Source organism: Temnothorax americanus, unplaced genomic scaffold (genome assembly GCF_048541705.1).
Source record: "Temnothorax americanus isolate GAGA-0224 unplaced genomic scaffold, ASM4854170v1 Scaffold11, whole genome shotgun sequence".
NCBI lineage: Eukaryota > Metazoa > Arthropoda > Insecta > Hymenoptera > Formicidae > Temnothorax > Temnothorax americanus.
Genome location: NW_027509242.1, coordinates 2655369 through 2681073, shown reverse-complemented (window position 1 = coordinate 2681073; position 25705 = coordinate 2655369). Strand labels below are relative to the sequence as shown.

Sequence of the window (25705 nt, the reverse complement as noted above, 5' to 3'; positions counted from 1 at the left end):
AAAATAGTGAAAAAAAGCGTATAAGAAATAATAAAAGTAATAAATAGTTACCTACGAGTTTTTTCTTCGGTTTGCTGCCAAATAACTGTGAATAACTAATAATATGTATAGCGTGAATTATAAACAGAATAAATAAAAAGAATGTTTCTGACAAGTTGAGTATATAGATAAATATTTAACTGTTTTAATTATTAATTACCTACTTGTATAAATGTAATGTAAATATCCCAAAAATCAAAAGAGAAATGTTATTTGATTCTCTCTCGGTAAAAATAAAATTTTGTACGCGCACAAACAGAACGTTGTTTTGCACTTTTTGTTATACACAATTAAGATTTTACACTTGACTGATGATGTAATCCAACGACGTTTATTTTTCTTCAATTACATCTCATATTTGTTTTGAAGAACAATGAGTTATTGTATTTTTTTCGTGAGATCATTAAAGTATATCTCATAATGAAACAAGTTTTACAGCACGTCTATACTAATTGAAAAGATACATTAGAGATAATTGATTGAAATCTAAATAAAAAATAGTCGTACTTTATTATCTGCTCGCAAATAAATTTTAAATTCTATTTAAAAATAGGCAATAATAAACAATCATATTATATCATATCATATTATTTTTTTCCTTGCATTCTGAATTTAGTTATCACAGTTTAAATTTTCTTCAATATACACTATAAAAAGACTAAGTATAAACAAATGTAATATTATAGAAGTTAATTTCAGTTTATAAATTTGTTTCAAATTTGATTTAAAAAATTCCGTTTTCTCTATATTCGTGTAACATAATTACCATTCTGTGTTAATGATAAAGTATCGCTTTAGTAAGATTTATGTTGTGAGAACAATTGAAAGACTACATGGAGTAGAGTCGCTTTCCAGAGAAACTTTATTGTCACATTAATTTACATTTATACAATAGATGATTTAGGTGCTTGACGGATGACAGTGTTTTGCTATGTACACATCATTTCTCCATCATCCCCAACATGCACGCGTCGATCGAAGCTTAGTATGGCTAAGGGGAAGATCTCATTCCTTTTTTTCGATTAACACTCGTCGTAATAATCGATACTTCCTAGCTTTCTGTTGATCGTTTATATTTTTAATATCGCGCGGTAAGATATAAACGAAGTTATTGTTCGAGAAAGACGTGATGTCTCCATATGACTCGTGCACAAAATGTACTAAAATTATTTAGTGTAATTAATTGTGTATCGAAAGTTCGCATACACGGAAATCGAGACTACGGCATTCCGGATCTACGGTTCCTAAGAATTCGGCAAGTAAGATTGTTTTATAAAATCGTACAAGAAAATCGTGAGAAAGACGACGGTTTTCGGACACTGATCGGTTGTCGAATTCGATTGATGCGCGTTCTAAGAAATCAACAAGCTCAGGCAACTCTTATCACGAATTGGCGATCGCTTTAACTGCGCCTGCGGTAGGAGTTGCCTTTAGTTGGCTTTACTTGGATTTCCTCCCGCTGGGTCTCTTCAACCTCCTCCTGAACAGTCTTTCCTCTTCCTCCGAACCTGCCGCGTCCTAATGTTCTTGCCTCGTTACCTACGTTACTTGCGTTACCTGCGTTACTTGTGCTAGCCTTACGATTGTTTGTGCTGGCTCTGGAAATATATCATGCGCCATTATAATATGTACATTATAATATGTCTCGCGTAAAAAAAACATACGACGTTTAAAACAATTATCTTTATGAGATACTGTTATTCTTTTAAAATAGAAGTCATTGTACTGTTGAGAATCATAGATCTGTTTTTTTTTTTTCAAACATTGCTTTACTTTGACTTGACTGTGGTATGTTCCACTGCAGAATGCGTGGCGGCAGTTTCACGTGAATGACTACTAGGTCCAGTTTGAGCTCTTCGTCTCTTCAAGGCAGCCAAAAGATCCTCGTTTGATCTGAAATTACATAAGCGCATACCTGTTATAAAATATCCGGATAACATGTCTACGGAATATTTTACCGTATAAATATAGTAATTACCTGAAGGGCCTGACGCCACCGTTATTTCGAAGTTTCTTCGCAGATTCAGTCGTCGTCGTGAGCGCTTCGTCCTGATTTTCGTCAAGTGCGTCTCCGCCTTCCACCTCTTCTTCTTCGGGCGCTTGCTCTACCGGTTTTGATGTTGTTGATTGTGCCTAGAGAGGGGAAAAAAAGAGAGAAAAAGATAGAAGAGATATTTTCGTAAATGAGAGATTAAAAGATGTTGAATTTATTTTAATATGATTTTAATTTTATACTTCGTATTGTCGCACAACGCGTTAAAAGATGTTCAACTCACCGGTGCTTTCTTTTTTCCTACATTTGGTACATTGACACGTCCTCTCGAAGATAGAAGACCTCCCAGTCGACCACCTGCTGGTTTTGTCGGCGCCGGTGTCACCGGCGCGGGCGCTGCTGGCTCCTCCTCGTAATCATATTCCTCTTCGGCTGATTTGCAGACGGCTATTGTACAGAGGGCCAATATTCTGCAAAGAACACATTTACGTGAATTATAATTTCTCACTATACTAGCGTCTTTTTCCAATTTACGTTCCCGTCGCTTCTCAGAAAAAGCACAAGATTGCAAAATTCTTTTAATGTTCAGTTATAACCACGTTCAAACAGAGATTTATATTTCTTTATAAAATACACGTAAAAGATCGAGAGAAAAGTGCCAAGCCATCGAACGATCGCATGAAAATTGTGACAACTTATGCTGCCGCTATTTGCGCTTAAAAAAGTATGTTATTCAAGTAGTAGCGTAACGCCGCGGCTGTCGCGAAACAAGTTTACGGCGTTTATTGCGGTTAAATTGACAGGCTGCACTTAGAAGACAGCGGTATACGCAAGGCGAAATATTGCCTAGAGAACTTAGTAGCTGGAACGCGCGAGATTATGCGGTTGTTATTTTAAGAACTTAAACGCAGGAGCCATTTTTTATGTATCGCGAGACTCACTTCTTATATAACTCACATCATGACTTTTATTATTTCGATTCGACGATCTTTAATTATAATCTTTTAATGAAGATCTTTTTATTGGAGAGTAAGATTACTTAACATCTATTTTACGTACACGTTTCAATCTAAATTTTTATCCCTACGTTATTTAATTCTCTTTGATTCTTGTTTCTGACTTTCGGATTTCGAGAATTTCCTTCGAATAGATTTTTTAATCCCGACAGCCACCTGCTTCTCGAACGTAGAATTTTTATTTGCGGGAAGCCAGCGAGTCGAGTTTCTATTTCTTATTTGAAACGAAAATGGGTCGAAGCGTCGAACGAATTCACATACGCGAGTTTTGCGCCAGGACATACGCAGGACGGTTGTCCGGTCGCAACTTTCGCCAGGATCGAAAAAGGAATCCGAGGACAAAAGATCCTACTCACGACGTGAGCTGCAACGATTATTACGTACGCTCGGCGCGGTGCGGCGGCGCGCTGCCCGCTCGTTCGCATGTCGCGTTCGCGTTCGCGTTCGCTCGTAGTAGATCCGCGTATACCAGGTGGATGTTGACCTGTGACATTCACGTACACGGGACTCACTTTCTCTGCGCGGTTCTCGTGCAACTCGCGCGCCGTGGCGCTCAGGATTGGCCGCGCCGTTACGACGGGACATTCATACGTGAGGCGGCTCACAAATGTCAAGAAAACCAGCCGAACTCGGGGCCCCGAGTAAAGAAAGGGGGAGAAATTTCGAGGGATCCGCGGGAGTCGACGAGTCCGGCGATCTCGATCGATAGATCGCCGCAGGAATACGCATGCTGGACGATTGCGAAAGCACGAATTCGAAACGCGAATTGGAACGAGAACAATGACGACATCTTTGACACTTGAAGATAATCGGATGATAATTTGTTATTGTTTGAAAAAAAGAAAACGTGTCGTTTCTTTAAATCTAAGTATTTTTTAATAGTAATTTTCAAGTTTTAATATCCTGCAATATATATCAGGAAATAATTCTGCTATTTGTAGGGTAAACTCGGCCATAGAGGAAAGATGGCCAACCTATGTTCTTTCAATCTAGCTCGTCATGAAACATCGAATGAACATGTGTTGGCCATCTTTCCTCTATGACCATCTTACTCGAGTTTACTCTATATGAATCCAGATCGAAAACTGTGTAAGTTATATGTTATATAATTTTATTTCTTCAGTCATCGAGTGCGAGATGGTAATTATCGATCAGAGTTGATTTACGTTTGAAATTAATTCATCCATTTATCTTTTCATTCATTAATTATACTCGTGCTCACATAGATAAATTGGCACGTGGGACGTTAATAATCGGGTTAAGACGTACTTGAATTCTTTGCGAGAGATACTTATAGAAAATAAATTATTTTTTATAGTATTTACATTAAAATAATTCGGATAAACATTTTTATGTAATGATTCGCGAGATTTATAAAAAAATTTCGTATTTTTTTTCGCATTAAAATATAACATAAATAATTCCGCACAGATAGTCGACATTTACAGTGCCGTTGTATTCGCGTCCTCAATTCCCAACAGACAGACATTTTAGGATATATTACAACACGTCCAAACTTGGCCATTGCTCGTGCAGAATTCGTAAGCAGATTCCCAGATGCATCTATTGATCAAATAGCGTCGTCTGCGATATGATAATTTTGCCAAAATTTCTCAAGATTACCTTGTATAACGTTTTACGACGAGCGCTGTTAACAAATTTCAAATTTTAATACGTCTGTAAAACTTTGTAAACCATACGCGAATTTCAATGTGGGTTGAACGATGTAAGATCGCGAATAGAATGTATTTTAAGCATAACAACACAGTTTACATTCATTATACTATTATCTATATATAATATTTTTATAAGCAACATTGACATATATTAATTTTTGGAAATGCCATTCGTCCGGACAGTAGTATTTTTTATCCGGTGACAAGCATGAGTCTCGCAGCTATAATATCAACATTTTTACCGTTTTGAGCTAAGTGTTCTTTTTTACTTTCACAGTTTCGAGCTTCTCATTCTCTTTTAAAGGTTACACTTTAACAGTTTCTTGACGCAAGTTTCTTTATGCTTCTGGCTATAATCACTATTACCTCACTGCACAGAAGTCTTTTATTCGCGAGTAATGATCAAGCTCCTTGCTGAGAGGACACACTCTGAAGAATAAAAATTTTTCCGCTGCCTGTTCTCTGTATGCGAAGTTAATTGAAAATAACGCGTATCATTTATCAAAGTGTGCTTTGATAACGTCTTCGATGAATATTCTTGTATTGTGGATGCATTAGCTGGCGCTTCATTAATATTCTAGATGAATATTCTCTCTGTGTCGGAGATAAAAATCCGACTCCTGAGTTCTTCGAACGTTGTTGCTCATTATTCATCACGCGATACCATGCTTTTACCGTTAGCAAGGACATTTGCCGTTTACGCTTAACGGGATTAGAGTAACACAATCCGTACATTTTAATTAAAGTATAAGCATTGAAGATTAAGTTTAATTTTGTTGTTCTACTTTTGCTTTTAAAATTCCATAATTTTGCAGGTAGATTGCAATTATTTTTTAAAATATTTTATTAATCATTCCTTTTATTTAAATATGTATTTATAAAAAATATATCGCGCACAATCGAATTTGATTAATATCATATTAAATTTTGCATTATTGCAAAAAACTTGCAACTTTCTGGCATACATAGCAATTAGAAGTTTCATATATTAAAATTATTTATTATTAATCCTGGGTTCGGTTTTAATTTGACATAGAAAAATATTTCAAATAACTTTGATGACGAATTGCTGAACAATAGAAGGCATCTAATTTAAATCAGCAGGGAAGTTGCAGCCACATTAACTTACCGATTCATTATTATTAACGAGATGTAGAATTGCGTTCATGACATGTTTAAGTCTATTTTATGTCATAATATAAATGGTAATGCGGTGATGCTCACTGATTGATTCACGCTGGTTGATTCTCATTAAAATCGTCGTAATTTCTTAACTTCTTGAAATCGTGTCTTATTTTTTTCTTTACCATTTTTCTGATGTCTAATTTAAGATTTTATCTTAATAAAGTAATAAGAAATGTGTGATTACTATCATTATTATCAGTCAAGAATTTTATTTCGAGAATGCATAAATATTTTTGCAGCAAAAGAAGTACGGAGTTTTTTGCGGTTCAAAAAAAATATATCGAGGATACGAAGTGACAATAATTGATACAGAGGTCGTAGTGGAAAGTTAAAATGAAACACAAAAGAAGTCATATTCGTGCAATTGATTTACCCACCTGTGGAATATGTGATCTAACTTTTTCTTTTTAACAGCGAACCGGTTCACCGGTAAACGAGAATAGCCACTCGGGCGTAATTAATGAGTATAATCCTCGTTGTATGCGGGGGACTGCGAAACTGTCCGAATGCGAAATATAGTTTCGCGTTAGAGCGTAATACCTCTCGACGTACGCAAATCTTGATTTATATTTCACGAAGTAATTCATCGTCTTATCCGACTGTACTTCACGCCGTGACGCGGGATCACTGAACTTGCTAGAACTTCGCCTTGGAAGGAAGCGATTACATTCGCATTATATTCCGCCTGCAGGATGCCGTTAGCGTTTGTGCGTGGGCTCTTGTCCTGCATAAAAAACCTTGTCACCTTTTATATTTCTCATCTTCCTCTCGCCATTGTGTTCTTTCTAATATTTTAGCATTTCTTGACATTTTAGCTTGTCTCTTTACACATTTTTTTTTTAGTTCGGTGGAAAAGATTTATTATGTTTGTCACACAAGTTGAAGATGGAATTGTAAATCTCTGCAATACAAGTTTCAATGGAATTTTAATCAAAGCGATTATCGTCAACTTCAACGAATACATTTCTTCTATGAAAAAAAGGAATGCTTCAAACTTTTTTTTAAAGAAAAATTGAAACGGAATTTAATTTTATTGAAAATACAATTGATTAAATAACAAATGTTTTGTGTAAATTGAGATATAATATTATTTTTTATTTTCTCTTTTTTTATATTTTCTTTTTTTAAGTTAAAAACTTTTAGTTTCTTTTCTTTTCTCTTTTTTGCTTTATTTTCTGTATGTCTCTCGGTTTGTTTTAGTATTTTTTATTCGAATCTTCTCATTTCTTTGACTGTAATATGAATTTATAAGCAGCATTTTTATTACGTGCTTAAGAAAAGTTGCTTCAGGAGAAACATTAAAATATAAGTAATAAATGTCTCTTTCGAATTCAGTTTTTTTTTTCACGCCGACTTGTAACACATCAGGAACGAAGACATATTACTACGGTCATTAGTATAATGTCAAGGAGAAGTAACGATTATATTTATACGAATTTCTTCTCGATTAAACGAACATGTATTTATTAATCAATTTCAATAATAATCGCTGTTATGCGCTCTCACTGTCGTTACGACTTTTCTAATCAGTTTCCTGGTCAGAACCAGGAAAGGACTCCAAGCAGCTACTGCAGTCGTTCGTTTGCATAACGTGCCTCTCTGCATCCCGTTATTAATACTCGGCTTGCAGCCGCCTGAGTATGAATCCGATCGAAATGTCGTCGAACGGGAGCGTAGCGTGAAGTAATCAATAGGCGACGCGGTTTATAAAACGCGGTGATTGAATAACTTCTTATAGAGTCAGGGCACGTGTTTTATGGTCGACAACCGGTATGCGTTATCCTCAATCCGTGTGGAAACACCATGCTAAACGATCCAGGATATATTGGATATTAAGCGTCATAAATCCGCAATCGAAAGTTATCGACGCTGGGCAGCCGCAATTTCCGCAGGCGTTAGCAATTTTGATTACAGGTAACAGGATGACAGATATTAAGCCTGAAACGACGTATACGGGTAACGTATACATATACCTTTCAGTCATGAATGTGTAACCGGCCTTGAAATTATTCAGGTTGTCTTAAAAGTGATCTGCGAATAATCCACGATCGTGTTTTATAAGGGCGAACGATTAAATTGTTAAGTGTCATTAACCCTTTCTTATTCCAATCGTTTATTATTGCTGAACAATGTAATACACGTAAGTAAATCCATCTCGCTTCCCGATTACTGCAAGTGGGTAATTTATTTCTTAATTCTTTCAAACCGCGTATACCTATAAGATTACAAAAGAATTTGCCACCTGTTCTCATAAACGACGAGGAAAATAGACAAGTTTATTGTATAAGCATGCAATTCTCTGTCAAAGTGAGGCATGATTGCGATTTCGTTATTATGAAAGTAGTTGGAATCGGAGAAGAAATCGATGAGGTCTATGCGAAAATGAATAGATCCATACCTTGTAAAGATTCTCTTTAAATTGCGAAGTTGAAAATCTTATAAATTATGGATTTCATTTTCGCACTGAACCAATCGGTGATTCTCGGTGAACACGAGATCGCGTGAGCCGTCGACGGCGTACTCACGTGAACAGCGTAAGTTTCATGGTGTCGGCGGCCTAGGGCGGATTCTGTTGGTCCTCTGCGAATGCCCTTCTGAGGCTTGCGAACGTGCGGAAACCACCGGTCTGTGGCCGACTGTTACCACTGGCGCGAGGCCCGCGAGGGAATGGATATCAGGCGACAACCTGGTGGAAGGAAGCCGAAAGAGCACACCACTGCAATCGCGGAGGCTGTGTACTTTGGAGTGCTGAGTCGAGTTTCCCCTTCTCTCTATATATATGGCACTCTCACTCTGCCAGCAACCACCCGTGCTAAAGCCGTTCGCGATAGCGTATGTGCGGTACCCCCGATATCTGATACGCCGCACACTCACCCCCTTACGTCGCACAATACGTGTGCAATGTCGCGAGTACCCGGAGCTTTTACGCTAGCTTTCGCACAAAGCCAACAAGTTTTGAGCGGTAGATCACTTACTCGCTTTATATACTTACTTGTTACCTTTTAAGCTCACTACAATCCATTGATATGTTTAGAGGATGAATGTTAATATGACGATGCAATAAAATCAAAATGCAAGATACCTTGCATATTTATTGCGTAGTAGTCTTTGTATTTTAGTAATCGGGAATTTTCTTTTGGACATAGCCATTTCCACTAAATATTTTAATATTAGAGTATTAAACAAGTAGCATTAAAATATTTGGAGAGGAGTCGACAGTCTTGGGCAATATAGCGCACCTTTTCACATTTCGATTGCAGAACATTTGCCATATATGCCGGCGATGGCGATGGCACGTTGCCCGATAAATTGACGCGACAATATTTTCGAAGGTATTATTTTATTTCGCAAAAGTTTATACGTAACGCGTGATAAATCTCAGATAAATATTCTGCAATTCTGGATAAGAAATACTAACTGTTTCTCGCGAAATGCAGTATTATAAATAGCATTTTCAAGCAATCATCGAAATCGACGTGCATATGACTTTAAATTTGGTTATTTAATTAAAATGTATTACGCCATTTGTGTGTGTGTGTGTGTGTGTGTGTGTGTGTGTGTGTGTGTGTGTGTGTGTGTGTGTGTGTGCTACAATACATCGCAACAAGAAAGATATCGCATTTAGACGTGCGCGTTATTCAAATTTATATATAAAAATATTTTGCTCAGAAATATTATACCGCTCTTTGCATAATATTATTTTAAGTAATTAATAACTACGTAATTTAAATAATAATTTTATTAAAGTGCAAAAAATATGAGATGCAGTAAGAAGTAGCATCTGAAGAGACAATAAGAGACGAGGCATGCAGCAATGATGCTGCTGCTCATACGTCTAGATATAATTAATGGATATAATTAATATAACTAAAAAAGTAATATTATCTTATATTATATAATAATATTATCTAATAAAATAATATTTTGATGAACAGAGATAATTAATGATTCTGTAGATTATAGGGATGTGCACCAGGCAGATCTAGCCTTCCGTGAAATCTCTGAGAGGAATGATCGAATATCAATTTTTTTTCCTTCTCTTTTTTTCTATCTCTTTCTCTCACTATCACTCCGCCATCCGCGATCGAATCTTGAGGAGATGGAGGCGTACATACAGCTTCTCCTGTAATTCTTCCTTTCCCTTTCATCTGCGGTTTAGAAGACGATCCGCGCCGCATACCCACTTGTTACTTCTTTTCAATGTTCCCCCGTCTCACTCTCTCTGTCATCCTCACTATCTCGATTGCCGGCGCCGCACACACACGTTTCGCGAAATTTATGCCACGCTGGAATCTGTGAGCTCGTCTTCGCCCAGCACGATGTAAATTCAAATTCCAATGGACGGTCTTGTCGCCGATGCGAACGGCAAAGGTATTGTCCGGCTGGACGCCGGAACAGACCGATCGCGATCGAAAACGATTACGCTGTTATATCTAGTCGATCGAGATTCATAAATTACTCGATTGTTATTCTCTCGTGTTGGCTCGTGGCCGCGTTTGGCCATCCTGACAGCGCTTCGGGATGCAAAATGATGTTGCCGCGAGCGACAACATATCTTAGATCAGACCGCGAGCAGTGAAAGTAAAGACACGGACTCCTACAGCACTTTGTGTTCAAGAATGCCATGGCACCCTGCTGGCTGGCTCCTACGGCGGTGCTCTATCGCCCGTTTCGTTTTGTCTCCGTGTCACATGAAAGAAATCGCGGGACCAGTGTCTCTCTCGGCGGCCGTGAAAATCGCGGTAAACTCCTTTTTTTTCGTTTTGCTCTTCTGAGAGAAGAACTGGTCGTTTCGCTTGACACGCTGGGCGATGCGAACAACGCAGGTTTCACGCGCAGTCTCAAACACAAAAAAATCGACAAATAAAAAGAAAAAATATGAATCTTGCGATAAATAAACGCCAGCAGAATTTCCGCGGCTATTATGAGCGAACGATCTTCAATCCGAATCGGTCATCATTATGCAGATCGTGGAATAGTCATCGGAGTTTCGACAACGTCAAGTCCTCTCGCGGTAGTAACTTACGAACAATATGTATGAAATATAAGAAACGAATAGACATGAGAAATATTAGCAAACTTAATAGGTACTAAGAATTTTAATTGTCATTTTTCATTAAAAATAATATACTTGATAGAAAATCATCAATACATGTTGAATGTAGCTGATAATTGAAAGAAATTAATGAGAAGAAAAACTCTCCGACGCATATATATAATTTGTATTCCTTGAATACATTTCTTTAATGCCTCAAGCGATTGTGTTTGCGAATGTCGCTGCAAAGGCTATATAAATTGCAGCGATCTACGAAGCTTTCTTAATCGTTCTGCGGCAAGAAGTATATTCTTTCAGAATCAAAATTAGTATTCTTTAAATTCTACATTGTATTCAATAATTTAAGACAATAAAAACACAATTGTTGGAAGAGATAGATAATAATAATGTTTTTAAAATATTATTTCATGTCAATTTGTAACATCTGTTTTAAATAACGAAATTTTTAACAAATAATGGGATTATTATCAATACATATTTATACATGTATGTGGTTTCTAAGCAATAGACATATGATTTTAATGAAGCATACATAAGTTTTTTATTTATTAGCGCATTAGTAAAATAGTAAACCGAGATAGAAAATATAGGAATATGTCAAGAGAAATAACGAATAAGGAAGGAGAAAGTATGTAATACTATATTAATCTCAAAAGGGACAGACATTCATAAAAGAATAAGAAAGCGCCTATCCGAATGAAACGCAAGCGAGTTTTACATCAATTTGTAATCTGTCGTAAGTGATTTCTTTACGCTCTTGAAAGAGAGCATCAAGTAAATATTCGGCTAGGCGCCACATCGGGATCGAATTGCACCTCGAAAAGAAAGTTTCTGCTATTTTTGTTAATATGTCCAAATGACAGATATACATCAATTTACGTATCGCCTGCAGCTTGTTAGATGAGTGATTGGCTCGGCTCGTTTATTTCGATCGATCCGATCTATCCACTCGATCGAGCCACCAACTCATCGATTTTTTACTTCTGTAATAAGATCAGGTTTAATTACTTTGAGCGGCGCCAGTTTGTCGCGCGCCTAATTAATTTTCGATGAGAAATCGATACTTGACATGACAGTACAAAAGAACGATTATTTTGAACATAATATAAAATGCATTAGCAAAATTAAACATTGTATTTATGAGACAATTCACGTTCGAAGAAAACATCGGTTTGCATAACAAAACTTGATTAGTAGATATAGTTTTTTTTCTATATATTTGACATTAACGACGTTATATAAATATATGTTTACTAGATACATTAAATAAATTTTAAAATTATTTTAAGTTAGTTTCTAAGTTTGTCATAAAATTAGTTGTGTAAAAAAATGTTCTCTTGTTTAAACTATATAAAAATTAAATAACTTTCAAGAGTTTCTGTTTTCTTTTCACGCGAAACGATAGAACTTTCTTAAGTCCATTACGAGCATGCATAGAGTCCTATACGGTATTTGTGCTGTCATCTACCGGGTGTATCGTTAAGCAAATACAAGCTAAATAATTTTTTAGTTATTATGTATTTTTTAAAATTTTGTAAAATTGTGACTAAAGCATCCAACTTTTTCCTGTTTTTATTTAGTTTTAAGTATCAGAAACGTTTGAAGAAAGTAGAAAAAACTTAGAGAAAAATTTATTACTTTAAAATGTATAGATCTCTTGCAAAACATTCTATTTTTCAACAATTTTATAAAAATCTATCTTTATCGTTTATAAATTAAACATGAAGTCAATTTATGAACATAAATTTCAGAAACTATTTTATCAACATTGTGCTTACCAACGGTGTATTCTATACATCATGCGTAATATTGTACATAATTTATTATTTAATAATAATTAGATACGAAATTTTTGTCAAAATTTTAATGACAATGAGACTAATAAAACTGTGCTAAAAATACTTAATTAACTTAATATATATGAACATAGTTTTAGGATAGGTTGAGAAAGACATTAAAATCTATGGTCAGTAATCATTCCGTCCGCGTCGGTAAATTAATGAAGATTGAGTTTTAGAATTTCGAGATATCAAAGAAAGAGAGAGAGTCTTGATGTGTGTGTGTGTGAACGCGTTTTAAATTCCTTTTTCAAATAAAAAATTTAACAAACGTATAAATTTCCAAAGAAAGTTTCTCGAAAATTTTGCTAGTGTTTAACTTCTGTATAGTATTTTCCTGATAAATATATTAATTAATTATTTTCTTAATTAATAATTAAATTATTAATATACGTAACATAAAATTTATATTTTGACATCAACGTTTTAAGATCAATAACAAGTATAACAATATTTTTGCCTAAATCATACCACTTCGTCTTCAAAAAAAGAGTTGTTATAATAAATTATTTCCTTTATAGTCGTAATCTGACTTTAATATATTCTGTTTTTCGAAATTGAAATTGAACTTAAAATATCAACATTTTCGTTATGCATTTAATTTTGTCAGAAGGAATGCTATTCTATAGGAATTGAAAGCTAGCAGGATTTTCAAGAAACTTCTTCGACAGTCTATCACACGCATCGTATAAATAATATATTGAATTTCTAAAAGAGAGAGACCATTCGAAAAGAGATAAATTAAAAACGCATTATTCTGCGCGCTTCGGTTTTCATATTCATCCTAATTTCATTATTTTTTGTCGCTCTGCGTGCACACAAAGTATAAATTATACATAACGATCTCATGAGAGTGAAAGTTTTTTCCTTTTTCTTTTTCTTCCTTTTTTTTATTCTGGATATCCTTCCAAATATTTTCAAGACAAAAATCAAAGGAAATCCGCCAGAGTTCGAGAAGTGGCGCCATCGACGAGCGCACGCATCTCGCCGCGAACTACGAGCGTCTACGAGCCGCGCGGCGGAGGCTGTCACTTGTTGCGTCGCTGTCGGGTCCATCGTCCGTCCCGTTTCGCTCCTGATGCTCCGGCTCCGGACCCGGCACGCTACCGGTCGCTACCCGCGCTTGGTTTTTCCGCGCCGAGATCGGGCTGGGAGTCGCGCCGCTCTGTTTCGAATCGCAACGCGTGCACAGTGCTGCGATTACGCGCGTCGCGAGTGAAGCACGTTTCTTCGTTCTCGCGCGCGACCGTGCAACGGTATCGTTCACCTCTCGTCGACGCCGATCTCAGCGAAAAATTATGGTGAGTGCAACGCAAAGATTGGACTCTGCGGCAGCGAGAGATCGGATTCGGCCGCGATTCGATTTAACCGCAATCGTGGCGTTCTTCATTGTTTCAAGTTTGAAATTGTGCGACACGTGACACGGTGGTGCGACGACATAAACAAGTTGAATTTAGTTTAAATCTGCGAAATAATTGAGTTAATCTATATATTTCTTATACGTGCAATTTTTTGCGTATCGTCTTTCCAAATATTTCTGCTTGTTATTAAATTATTTTCGTACAAAACAGTTTCTATATTATCTGATAAATATCTCGATTTTATATATTTTATATTGTAAATATCTTGAATTTATACCTGTTTTACTTTATCTTCGTTGCATCGACAATGCAAGAACAAGAAATATTGACATGAAAACACTCGTGTCATTTCTTCGTCATGATTAAGATAATTATTTTTATCCTAATGTCTTAAAATCGCAGGCGATTTAGCAAATTAGCTATTCTCGATTTATAATTCAACAGTCAATTTTTTTTTGAAGGACATTCCGCTTCGGAAAAAATACCTCTTCCACGCGGAAACTTCTCTTATTCATGTATTTAGTACATATAGTTATAGTTGGTGCGAAGAGAGCTTGGCGATTTTTCGCAGTTTCTTCGTATTCTTATCTGGAAGACACATCTTTGAAGGATAGGAATAATTCCTATAGCGATCGGCAGTAAAAGAGATTCTTCGCGAAGCACCGTACGTGCTGCTCCTTTCAATCACGGTCTGCAAAAAGATGAGAAAAAAATCCACCGCCCTCGCACTGTAAGCGAGACGCGTTCGCGTCATCGTCGCCTGTCCCGACTTTATCTGTTCCTCGTACTCGCGTATTCTGCCTCTGTCTCGTCCGCTTCGTTCTGCCTTTGTCTCCTCGTCTGCTTCTCGCGCGAGCAAGCTGTATCCGAAGTTGCACGCGCGTCTGCGGCGAGAATCCTGAATTCGCGCCGTACGTTAACACGAGTTCGCCTCGTTGGCCACCGTTACTTACATTCGTGGATTGTTTAATCGATTTTGAAGTCGAGTTCAGCTCAGCGAAAATTCGACACGTAGTATCAGTTGTCGTGACGTTTTGACATCGTTACTTTAAATAATCTTGTAAACATGCGGTTTGAAGCAAAATTCGTTTTTATTGTATAAAAAATGAAGTTTAAGTTTCCTGAAAGTTTCGATACTAAAATTATGACGTGTGATTAATAAAGGATAATATTAGACGTGTGAAAATTGCTGCACGCGTCGGAAACGGTGTCCCTAAATTCCTGCGCCCATGGTTCACCTTAGGACACCAGTAGTGCAACTATGCTCCTTGATTTCTCTCTTTCCTTCTATCCTCTTTACCTTACACTTCTTCTTCTTTATCTCTTTCTTCTCTTTCTCTATGTTTCTGTTTTTTGTTTATTTTTATCACAATAATAATTTAATATATCACCATGTTTAATTATAAATAAATCAATTATATTAAATTAATTTGATAATCTCTGCACATTATTATCTTGTAATATAATGTGCATTATACAAAATTAGTTTATTTTTCTAGAAATGATAGATTTGACACATCGATACCATTCTCTCGCAAAATCATTCATCATATTCCATTATACGCTTCATTTCTATTGCAAAACTTTTTCCTGCTCTGGAAGATATTGTCCGTTCTCTCTAGAATACAATAAATTTTTCTCCCTTTTTCTTCGCCGATCTCCGTTTTCTTCTTTTTTTGTTAAATCTTATTCTTCTCTCTTTCTTCGATTCTTCGTGGCTACGTTGGCGTACGCGGGTTCTCTCAGAAACCAGTTTCCAGCTGTCAGCGTCCAGTTTCACTGCGGCGATATGCCGATACATTACTCCCCGCACGCAGCGCATATACATTTTTCTTTTGCGTGCGAACGCGTACGTTGCATTCATCTCGTTGCGAGAGGCACGCCGAACTGACCGGCGAACTCACACGAGTCACTCTGAAAGGGAAGACATCGTAAATCTGCAGGAATCCCCGGAGTTTTACGTTTTACCTGATGCGCTTTAATGCGTTATTTTCTGATAGGCTGCTACCTTTTCTCACGGTTTTCCTCTGCAAATGAAACTTACGTGACTTTACATCATTGTCCTTCTCATTCGTTTAGAAGTATTATTATATGCGATAATATATTCGAAATACATATTATTCTCTTTACAATCGTAAAACTATTAATTTTTACAGTAGAGCAAAAGTACGATAAATTAATTTTGTGTGGTGTTATAATTTCTCTTCCTGCATTTCACCTGTTTGTGGATTATGTGCGTGCGATGTACACTTATTTCTATATTTCTTATACCGCAATTTTAACGATAAGTCTCGACTAACTATCGGTATTATGTAGTGAATTGAGTTCTATTGTCTTCAGCATAAAGCATAGATCCCAGGGTTCTTTGTGCAGCAGATCTCACGTTCACGGGAACTTACCGGTAACGGAGAAGCGATTCCAAGTATGGAAGGATATGGTAGGAGCTATAATAGAATCCTCGTAATCTTCCGCGTCGCTAGAATGCCACGAACGTTTGTAAACGATCATTAATCGAGCCAAATGTAGTAAATCGAGGCGCCCGTTGCTCCACGTTCGGAGAAAAGATCGCTGCCCGGCTGCCAGAAATAATTTTCTCCCCCAACGAAAAGCGAAGGGCGCGCGTCTGCACCGAAATAGGCGGATGTGAGACGGACTGACGCTTTATGTTCACGTATTCATTCATAGGAGCGAGAGAAAGGACACGAGCGCGCAGGAAGGGACTTCGGGGGAGGAGAGGGACCTATCTGAAATTAAGGCTCGGTTAAACGTTGCCTGTTTTCATTCAAGTTTGAGTTCGACCGTGAACGATATCGAGTTGCGATAGTAGATTATTCAAAAATTTTGTAAAATTTGTTTAAAATTAATTTTGACACTGAATATCGTGCATCTTTAATTTGTAAATAGTCGCATTATACAAATACCGCTACAGAATGCAAGAAGTTATTTTGTTTTAGAATAAAATTTCATCTTGATAAATACGATTTTAAAATTTAGGAGATTATCGAGAAAATAATCATTTCATTAAAGAATAATTTATTTTTATTTTTCGTATATTTTAATTATTTTTACATTTAAAGAACGAACCAAACTTCTCTATTTTTATAAACTACGTTACGTGCAATAATTTTAAGAAAAAACGTTTAATTTTTTATTTGAAGTAAATTGAAGTGCATGCGCATATACATGCGTATACACACGGCGGTAAAGCATTTGCAAGCATTTCGTCGGAAGTAGATATTCCGTGGAGAAACGCATTTCTCTCAGAGTGTGCCCGACGTTTTTCTGGGCCTCCTGGAATCTTTCTTTCGTGAAAATCTCTGAGGAGGCAGATGGCGGCAGATGGTAGGCTATTGGATCAGGTCAGATCTCGCGGACAAAGAGTATCCGAACCTGCCTCCGTGAGAGGAGAATCCCCACGGTAAAACGCATTCCTTGGCTTCGGGATTGGGCGGCTATAATGCGCACGTACCTGCAACGGGCACTTCGTGTAACGGGGTCTTCACAATTGGCGCTTTTAGTCCAGTCACTATGTACAAAAAAACGGATTATAAAAGACATAATTCTGACCCAGGATTTTTTTTTTGGGGGGTGTTGGGGGGCTCAAGAAAAGCTTAATCTCAAGTTTTCGACCTCTGTTTCCCGCTTGCTTTTTTTACGGGAGTAAAAAATGTGAAAAAATGGTTTTTCCGCGATAACTCGGTTTCTAATAAAGTTACAAGGTCGAATCGGAGCTCATTTTAAAGCTTTTTTTACGCTCTACAAATTATGTCGTATGACATTTTTACGTATGATCGATTGTTTTCGAGACATCGAACGAGAAAGGGAAATAAAAAAGTATGAGAGATATTTAGTTTTTTCTTTTTACTCATTATTGTCGTCCGAACTTGCAAAAATGCTTCAAATAAAACTTGTAGAGCGTAAAAAAACCTACAATTTTTATTTGTTATTTATTTTATTTCGTTGAAAATTACGCCTTGTAGAGCGCCTCAAAGTGGAGAGTCGTCGTCATCGCGTTAGCGGCGCGTTGGTTACGTCGATACGCGGCACCGAACGCTTTCGCTAAGATTTCCGACTTCATTGACGCAAATAAGTAACATAATAGGTGTTTTTTATAGGATTTTTCCCGCTCTACAAGTTACGTTCAGTGATATTTTGGCGTACGATCGATAGTTTTCGAGATATCGAAAGAGAAAAGGAAAAATTGAGCATTTTTGTTCGTTTTTTTCTATTTTATCGTTTTTTGCACACGAATCTGTATAAACGCTTCAAATAAAACTTGCACAGCAATAAAATTTGTAAAATGTTCTTATTTATTACTTTAATTTCGTTGAAATTTCCATATCGCACTACGCCTCAAAGTTGCAAATAAATCTTGCAAAGCCTGAAATTATTGTAGCTATTTTGAAACCGTCAAGTTTTCTTAATTACACTTACCGTTTCATTGAAGAATACATGAAAGCGTGCAGTTTTATATCTAAGTGACAATATTTGTGAAGTAAGTTTATAAAAAAGAAATACTTTATCGCTGACGCGATGGCGACGACTCTCCACTTTGAGGCGCTCTACAAGGCGTAATTTTCAACGAAATGAAATGAATAACAAATAAAAATTGTAGGTTTTTTACGCTCTACAAGTTTCATTTGAAGCATTTTTGCAATTTTGGACGACAATAATGAGTAAAAAGAAAAAACTAAATATCTCTCATACTTTTTTATTTCCCTTTCTCGTTCGATGTCTCGAAAACAATCGATCATACGTAAAAATGTCATACGACATAATTTGTAGAGCGTAAAAAAAACTTTAAAATGAGCTCCGATTCGACCTTGTAACTTTATTAGAAACCGAATTATCGCGGAAAAACCATTTTTCACATTTTTTACTCCCGTAAAAAAAGCAAGCGGGAAACAAAGGTCGAAAACTTGAGATTAAGCTTTTCTTGATCCCCCCAACACCCCCAAAAAGAAAAATCCTGGGTCAGAATTATGTCTTTTTTAAATGTACATAGTGACTGGACTATTTGTGGCAGCGAAGTTGCCGTTGCACTCGCTCGTACTCGTTCATCGGCGTGTTACTTAAGTCTTGTCCTTCGCCCTTCCGCATTCACTCTGGAATTCCGAGTTGATTTAAACGGCGATGACGTCATTGCCACTCGAGTACCTTAGAGACCTTCGCAATCCGGAGCTGTTTAGGAGTGGTATATAAAGATCTATAGACAGAACGTGCCACGCGTGTCTTTCGAATCTTTGATATCATCAATACGTTCCCTCGTAATAATCTGTACTTGACGTAAAATCGTGTTTATTACGAGTATAATGGTCGGTATTCATATTTCATGTTCAGCGCTAAATATCACCCTTCGGTGATGAAATCACCGTATACACCCGATCCTTGTGCAAGACGAATAAAACACTGAATAAGGCGATTATAAACCCGTTAATGTAAACCAGCTCATTTACTAGGTCTTTTTAAGACGAATACATTTCGTCGGAAATTCTTAAATACGCAGCTAACATTTATTTATTGTTTTGTTTGTTATGCATATTATAAGAAATATACGACCAAGAATGACATAAGCATGATATATTATATACATTTTGAGGCAATTATATTATTTAATTTTAACAATTTAATCTAATGCAAATTAATATGTTTATATTTGTCATTTGTTTTGGAAAATTATTAAATGGTAAACTATGTGTTGACATTTTGTCTGTATATTCAACGCAAAATTAGTTTGTATATTATGGCAATACATTATCGATACATCTCCGTTTATTACCACATACATTCATCGAAATTATCGAGTTTAGTTGAAACAGTAATTATGTTTCATATTCGGAAATCAGCCTTTGTCGAATTTTCAGTTAGTTTTATCATGAACCCGCGTATATTCTAGGATAATGGAATACACACGAGCTCGAACAGTGCAGTTAAAGTCGAGTCGCAAGGAAAATAATTTCTTGCGACTCACCGTTTTTAATTGCAACCGTTTCTATTCGCGGTGTATATGACGTCAATCGCATGAGAGAGAAACAACTGTGAAACCACTGAAAAATCAATCGGAAATATAATTTGGTATATATTTATCGACAATTTGGTACACGTGATTGGTACAGTATTATTTCTCGTTAATCCGTTGCATAACGGTTGTGCAATAATTCTCATTACGTTTCTCTGTTACGTAATACTAGTCCCTTGGTCATTAAAAAATGGAAACAGGAAAGACTGAAGATAGTGTTATTGAATTAATTTTATGTAATGTTTATACAATCTTATATATGAATTTTAACAACAACATCCATTTCTCGATGCAAGAAAGAAGCGTTCTCAAATGCTCAAAAACCATGATGAAAAATATCTATTGTTGCAGCACACAACATTCGTTAATGAAATTATCTTCATATTGCGTTTTTCGTAAGTCATAAAATATACGGTTAATATAAAAAAATCTCGTAAATAAAATCTCTGAATCCGCAGTGGCAAAAATTGATATAGGCATCATATACGTACATATAAAGAAAGAGAGAGGATAAGAAATTATGCAGTGTACTTTGTCAAACACATGTGCACTATGCAACGATGCTTGTTTCCTGGCGTAATTACGCGTTTTGAATTTATAAATATTAATGAGGCACTCGTCTAGACGGGTTTCCCCGCTCCAAATTGCTTCAAGCAATGGATAAAAAAAAATCAGAATTGAAAAGTATTATATCGTGAAAATAAACTGTTGATTCAGTAATTCCATGATTAGCATAGATCACGAAAAGAATTTAGATGATTATCGTAATTATGTATTTATATATATGTAATGCAAAAGTCAGAAGAAAGACTAATTCTTTATTTATAGAGAGATTTTATTAATAATTGTTACCACACGTGGTTATTGATTGAATTTTGTATTTCATTGAATCATTAAATAATTTTATAATACATTGCGAGGTAATCTATATAAGGATAGCAAAAGCGTTCGTTGTTCATCGATTTCATTCGCTTATTGAATTAATCTCTATGATTATGGAACAACCACTGATAATGTAATCGCATATTATATTGATTAGGCACGTATCATTGTTGAACGAACAACGCGCGATGCATAATTATGATTTGCTGTGCCATTTTATCTGTCATGTTTTTGCTTTAAATTTTCATACTTTGCATATTATCGCGATGAAGCTTATCGCATGAAATATCTACAATTCTATTTCAGATTGTTCTAAATAGCAAAATATTCGTGCACAATTAATACTTCAAAGCGTAATATTCAACTTAAAAATTTTGCGTTATAATATTTTTTATGTGAGTATTGTTATTCTTATTATTTCGCTGTTCGCACACGAATAATAGAATCTTTTACAATGAGATTTTATTATAAAATTTCAGAAAATAAACCACCTTGTTTATCGCTGGTTTGTCTACCTTATCGGCTACTCTCGTTTTCGCCTCTTCTAGTGTACCCGTCGTTTATCGACAGTAGGAGTACTTGATGTTTCCTGAGCCTGAAGAACTGTGTCACCGGCACAATCGAATATACCAGCATTGATCTGCAGTCATAAGTTTGGCGAACTTACAAATCCCGCGAGCAAAACATACTCACGTTTTATAAACAATAATGCAACAAACATTTGAGGGAAAAAGGGGGAGTAAGATACAATTTAATATAAAAATAAAATAGAAAGAATACGAATAAGGAAAAAAAACTAAATCTATACACGTGTCTAATATAAATGGAGCAGGATAGCAAAAATAAATTTATTTTTATTTATATCTCTTAACTAAAAAAAAAGATATGTAAAGAAAGATGTACAATGTACGTGTGTGATTTTAGGGATGTCTAATTATAAAAGACATCACTTTAATATCTTTCATTTTAGAACCGTGAAAGGAATAGTTCGGAGCTGACTTAGACGTTCTATATAGGATCTGTCTTTAAAATTTATTACAATAGTATCTGACTTTTTTTTGTTTGAATGACAGGATGATGGACCTTAGATAATGGGCCTTAATATTGTAAATAGGACAATGCGATCCGTGAGTATTGATTGGAGCAAGTATATTTATCAATGTCGATGTTCTGGCCGCGTAGACGATAGCATTATACATAATTCAAATCTCCGTGACCTCGATATTCCGCTATTGAATTTTTTCGTACAGTCGGAGTAACACGCCGACCGCGGCGTTCTGGTATCGAAACTCGGCTGTATACTCGACGTTTCTTGCGCAAGCAGTCGTTTACCTTGCAACTCGAGTACACTGGTGTACGTTTGATCGATAAATTATGATCGCACGACCAACGTTTTGTTCAGTCGAAAGGAAAAAAAACCGAATAGAAAAAATGGAGAAACGGAATAAATATCCCTGGAATGGATCAAAGAATCACACAGAGAATCGTGGAGATTCGATTCGATATACGGGAGAAACAAAAATCGGAGGACGCGAAGGTTGAACAGCGGGAGACTCGACGTATACGCTTGATTGAAGCCGGAACAAAAAAGAAATTCATCCTGCGATCGAAGGAGAAGGTCTCAGAAGATCGAGAGACCGTCTTGATCTCGCAGGAAACTTCAAGTCACAAGCCTTTCCTTCGCATTACGGATTGTGCACGCTATCCCATGTATTTGCAGAACGCACGTTGTATCGCGACCATTTCTGTTTGCTGTGCGATAAAAAGCGCGATAGACATGAAACGCTTTCATTATATGAGCGCGGCAAAATACGCAGCGATCTTTTTTGCAATTTTCAATATTCTTAAATTGTTTCCTCGATGCGCGGTCTTAAAATCACGTCGAATAAAAAAATAATCTTTATGGAGCAGACCGAGCAGACGCATTCTTTAAAACTGATTTTTTTCTAGTCTTTGTAGATATAATTTTCAGAAGATGAGAATAACTGCGATTGTGGAGAATAATTGTCCATAAATCAGAAATAAATCATGCTGTTCTATAGAATCGTGATAATACGAGCTGGCGATAACTATACCTTCGCGGTAAATTCTCAGTTCACACGCAAGGTGCTTTAATTAAAATTCCATTTGCTTGTTCAGTTTAATAGGAAGTTTTCACTCGCCCAGGTGCTCCTAGATTATCTTTCTATTCTTGTCTTTCTTATAATTCCGGACATATGACATAATTTAATTTCAACACTGATCAAACATTACGTAATAATAAAAAATAATTACATATGTTTAATAAAACATTATGGTAAAACATTTTTACAAACATTTTTCAGTTTTTATATAATAAGTTATATAATTTTTTAGAAAATTTCTTAAAACCCCAAAATGCATTTCCATTAAGAGAAAAATTTAAGTTAGTAATGATTTATTTCCCGTAAACTAACTATCGCTACAATATTTATAGGTTATTCTGATAATAATTATTAGAATCAAATAATTAACGATTACAATTTATATTTTATTTATTTGCGGTTTGTTCTGTACAAATCAGTATATAGAGAAAAGATTGTAAAATATTTAATATGTATCCTCTAAAACAAATAAACTTTTTTTTAGTAATTGGGATATAATCAGGATTGACAAACAATTTTATCAAAAACTTAACTACATTCGACTAAAACTCTCTTCCCGCGATCATTGGTTGCGATCAAGAATGACTTTTAACAACGACTGAGAATCACTGCAGTTTCTCACCGATACCGCTGATGTGTCATTGGTAAATACATATGTACCTGTAACTTGCGTGTTATCAGCGTTTAACACGCAGCTCGCTCACAATCGAGCAGTCTTCGCTCGCGTGAGAGGAGAGCCCGCGGAGGCTCCGTCTCTCCGCTCTCGCCAGTTTACGCGGCCAGTTCTCTCGTCCATTCTCTCTCTCCTCATTAGTCCCTACCCTCGTCTCGCTCTTTCTCGCATTCCTAGTCCCCCCCAGCATTCTCTCTTTCTCGTACTCTACGTACATTATACGAACAACTCTTCGTCAGTCAGTACAGAGACATCGTTGCCGGCGCTTCGTCCGTCTCACTCCCTCCTTCTCTTCTTCTTTCCTCTTTCTTTCTCTCTCTCTCTCCTTCCCCCGTCCTTTCAACCACCACTCTCCCTTTAATTTCGTTTAGTTTTTCTTTCCTCGTTAACCATGCCGTGTTATCATCTCCTCCAGAACCAGCGCTTGTTTCGGAGTTTTATTATTTAAACGTTCTTATCCGCGCGCGTTTGCGCTTCGTTTAAAGTCCTTCTTTATCCGTCTTGTGTGCAAAGAAGAAAATGCCGCGAAAAATCGCGCTCCATTTGTTAACGGTGCGACAGTGGCAGTGACAGTGTGCTCGTGTCCGAGGTGTGACAACGATAAGAGCCCCTTCTCTCTACTTTTGTGATAAGGTGTTAATCCATCGCGTACCAGGAATACGCAAACCGGCGTCCTCGGTTTCTTCCGGCGAGTCGCGTGTTTTTCGTTAAATACGCTTGGAAGAGCATGAAAACAACTCGGTAGCTCGTTTCTTTTTTTTTCAGCGACAATTGCGTTTGCAAAAGTTGCAACGCCTGCTTTCTGTCGTCGTTCTTTCGTGAAGTCATCTTTTATTCTCGTTCCCTGTTTCACGTTACATCGCCGATTTGATTTTCAAATAAATCCCAAAAGATGCGACGTGCGACACAACATATTTATGTATAAAATATCGTCACCTTCGCCGTAATCCTTTCGCCGTGACTTCGCTTTCCGCGATGTGTGCGTGAGTAGCTTCTGCAACAAACAGTTGGGTTGCAAGCGGACGAAGAGCTTGTAAGTTTACATTTTGCAACTTGTAAATCATGACTTACACTGTGTGTAAGTCGTGTCTATTTTTATCTCGTTCCTGCTTCGTGCATTCGTACCCAAGTGTGTCAATAACGGTCTCACGAAGGTACTGCTCGGTGGAAATAATCGAGACTGAAAATGAAAGCGTTGACAACATCCCGAGGATTATCGCGTACCCGGTCGAGTAATTAATGCTCAGGCAGAATCACAGATCGGCGTGACGATATCGTGACGGTGATGATTAAATTTAGGAATGATCGATGTAATATCGCGCGAATGATGCCGTGCACGACGACGCGACGCCGTACACGATCGCGAGCATCGTTCATTATCATATTATAGCGAGAATTGAGCAGTGCTCGTTAATCTGTTAAACGTTCACTGACAGCTTTACATCCACCGTGCGATCGGAACCAGGGCACTCATGAAATCAATCTGTTTCTTGTTTATTTCGCCGGAGTCGATTTAGTCGCCAAATATAATGTTCGTTACAATGCGAGTATTAACGTTTATGCAGTTTAGCTTCTCCGATATCAGTTACAAATTACAATAGTATCTATATTAGGTACATAGTTGTGTTAATATTTTCATTTTTATTTTTAAGAAATGCATATAGTGTTATATGTGAAATCTAATTTTATATAAAAATATAAAATTTTAGATAAAATCCAGCTTTAATAATTGCCTGATGCTAATTATTCCATTATGCATTGTTGAACTTTCAAAATAACGATTATATAATTTGACAATCACGAAACCGTTACGTTAATTGGCTTCCTTATCTTGTTATTGATTA

General features: G+C 36.5%; 2 protein-coding genes across 3 annotated transcripts in view; one reads left to right on the top strand and one right to left on the bottom strand.

Annotated features, from left to right (window-relative positions):
* Nucleotides 1–25705, top strand: part of LOC143908376 (uncharacterized) — a 244935-nt gene that overhangs the window by 27583 nt on the left and 191647 nt on the right. The window lies entirely within an intron of this gene.
* LOC143906025 (uncharacterized) lies at nt 884–8672 on the bottom strand. The gene is made up of 5 exons (XM_077421771.1): nt 8435–8672; nt 2316–2502; nt 2018–2172; nt 1813–1932; nt 884–1637 (listed from the first exon to the last, which is right to left on the bottom strand). The coding sequence occupies exons 1-5, from the start codon at nt 8452–8454 to the stop codon at nt 1442–1444; spliced, it is 678 nt and encodes a 225-aa protein (XP_077277897.1). The 5' UTR covers nt 8455–8672; the 3' UTR covers nt 884–1441.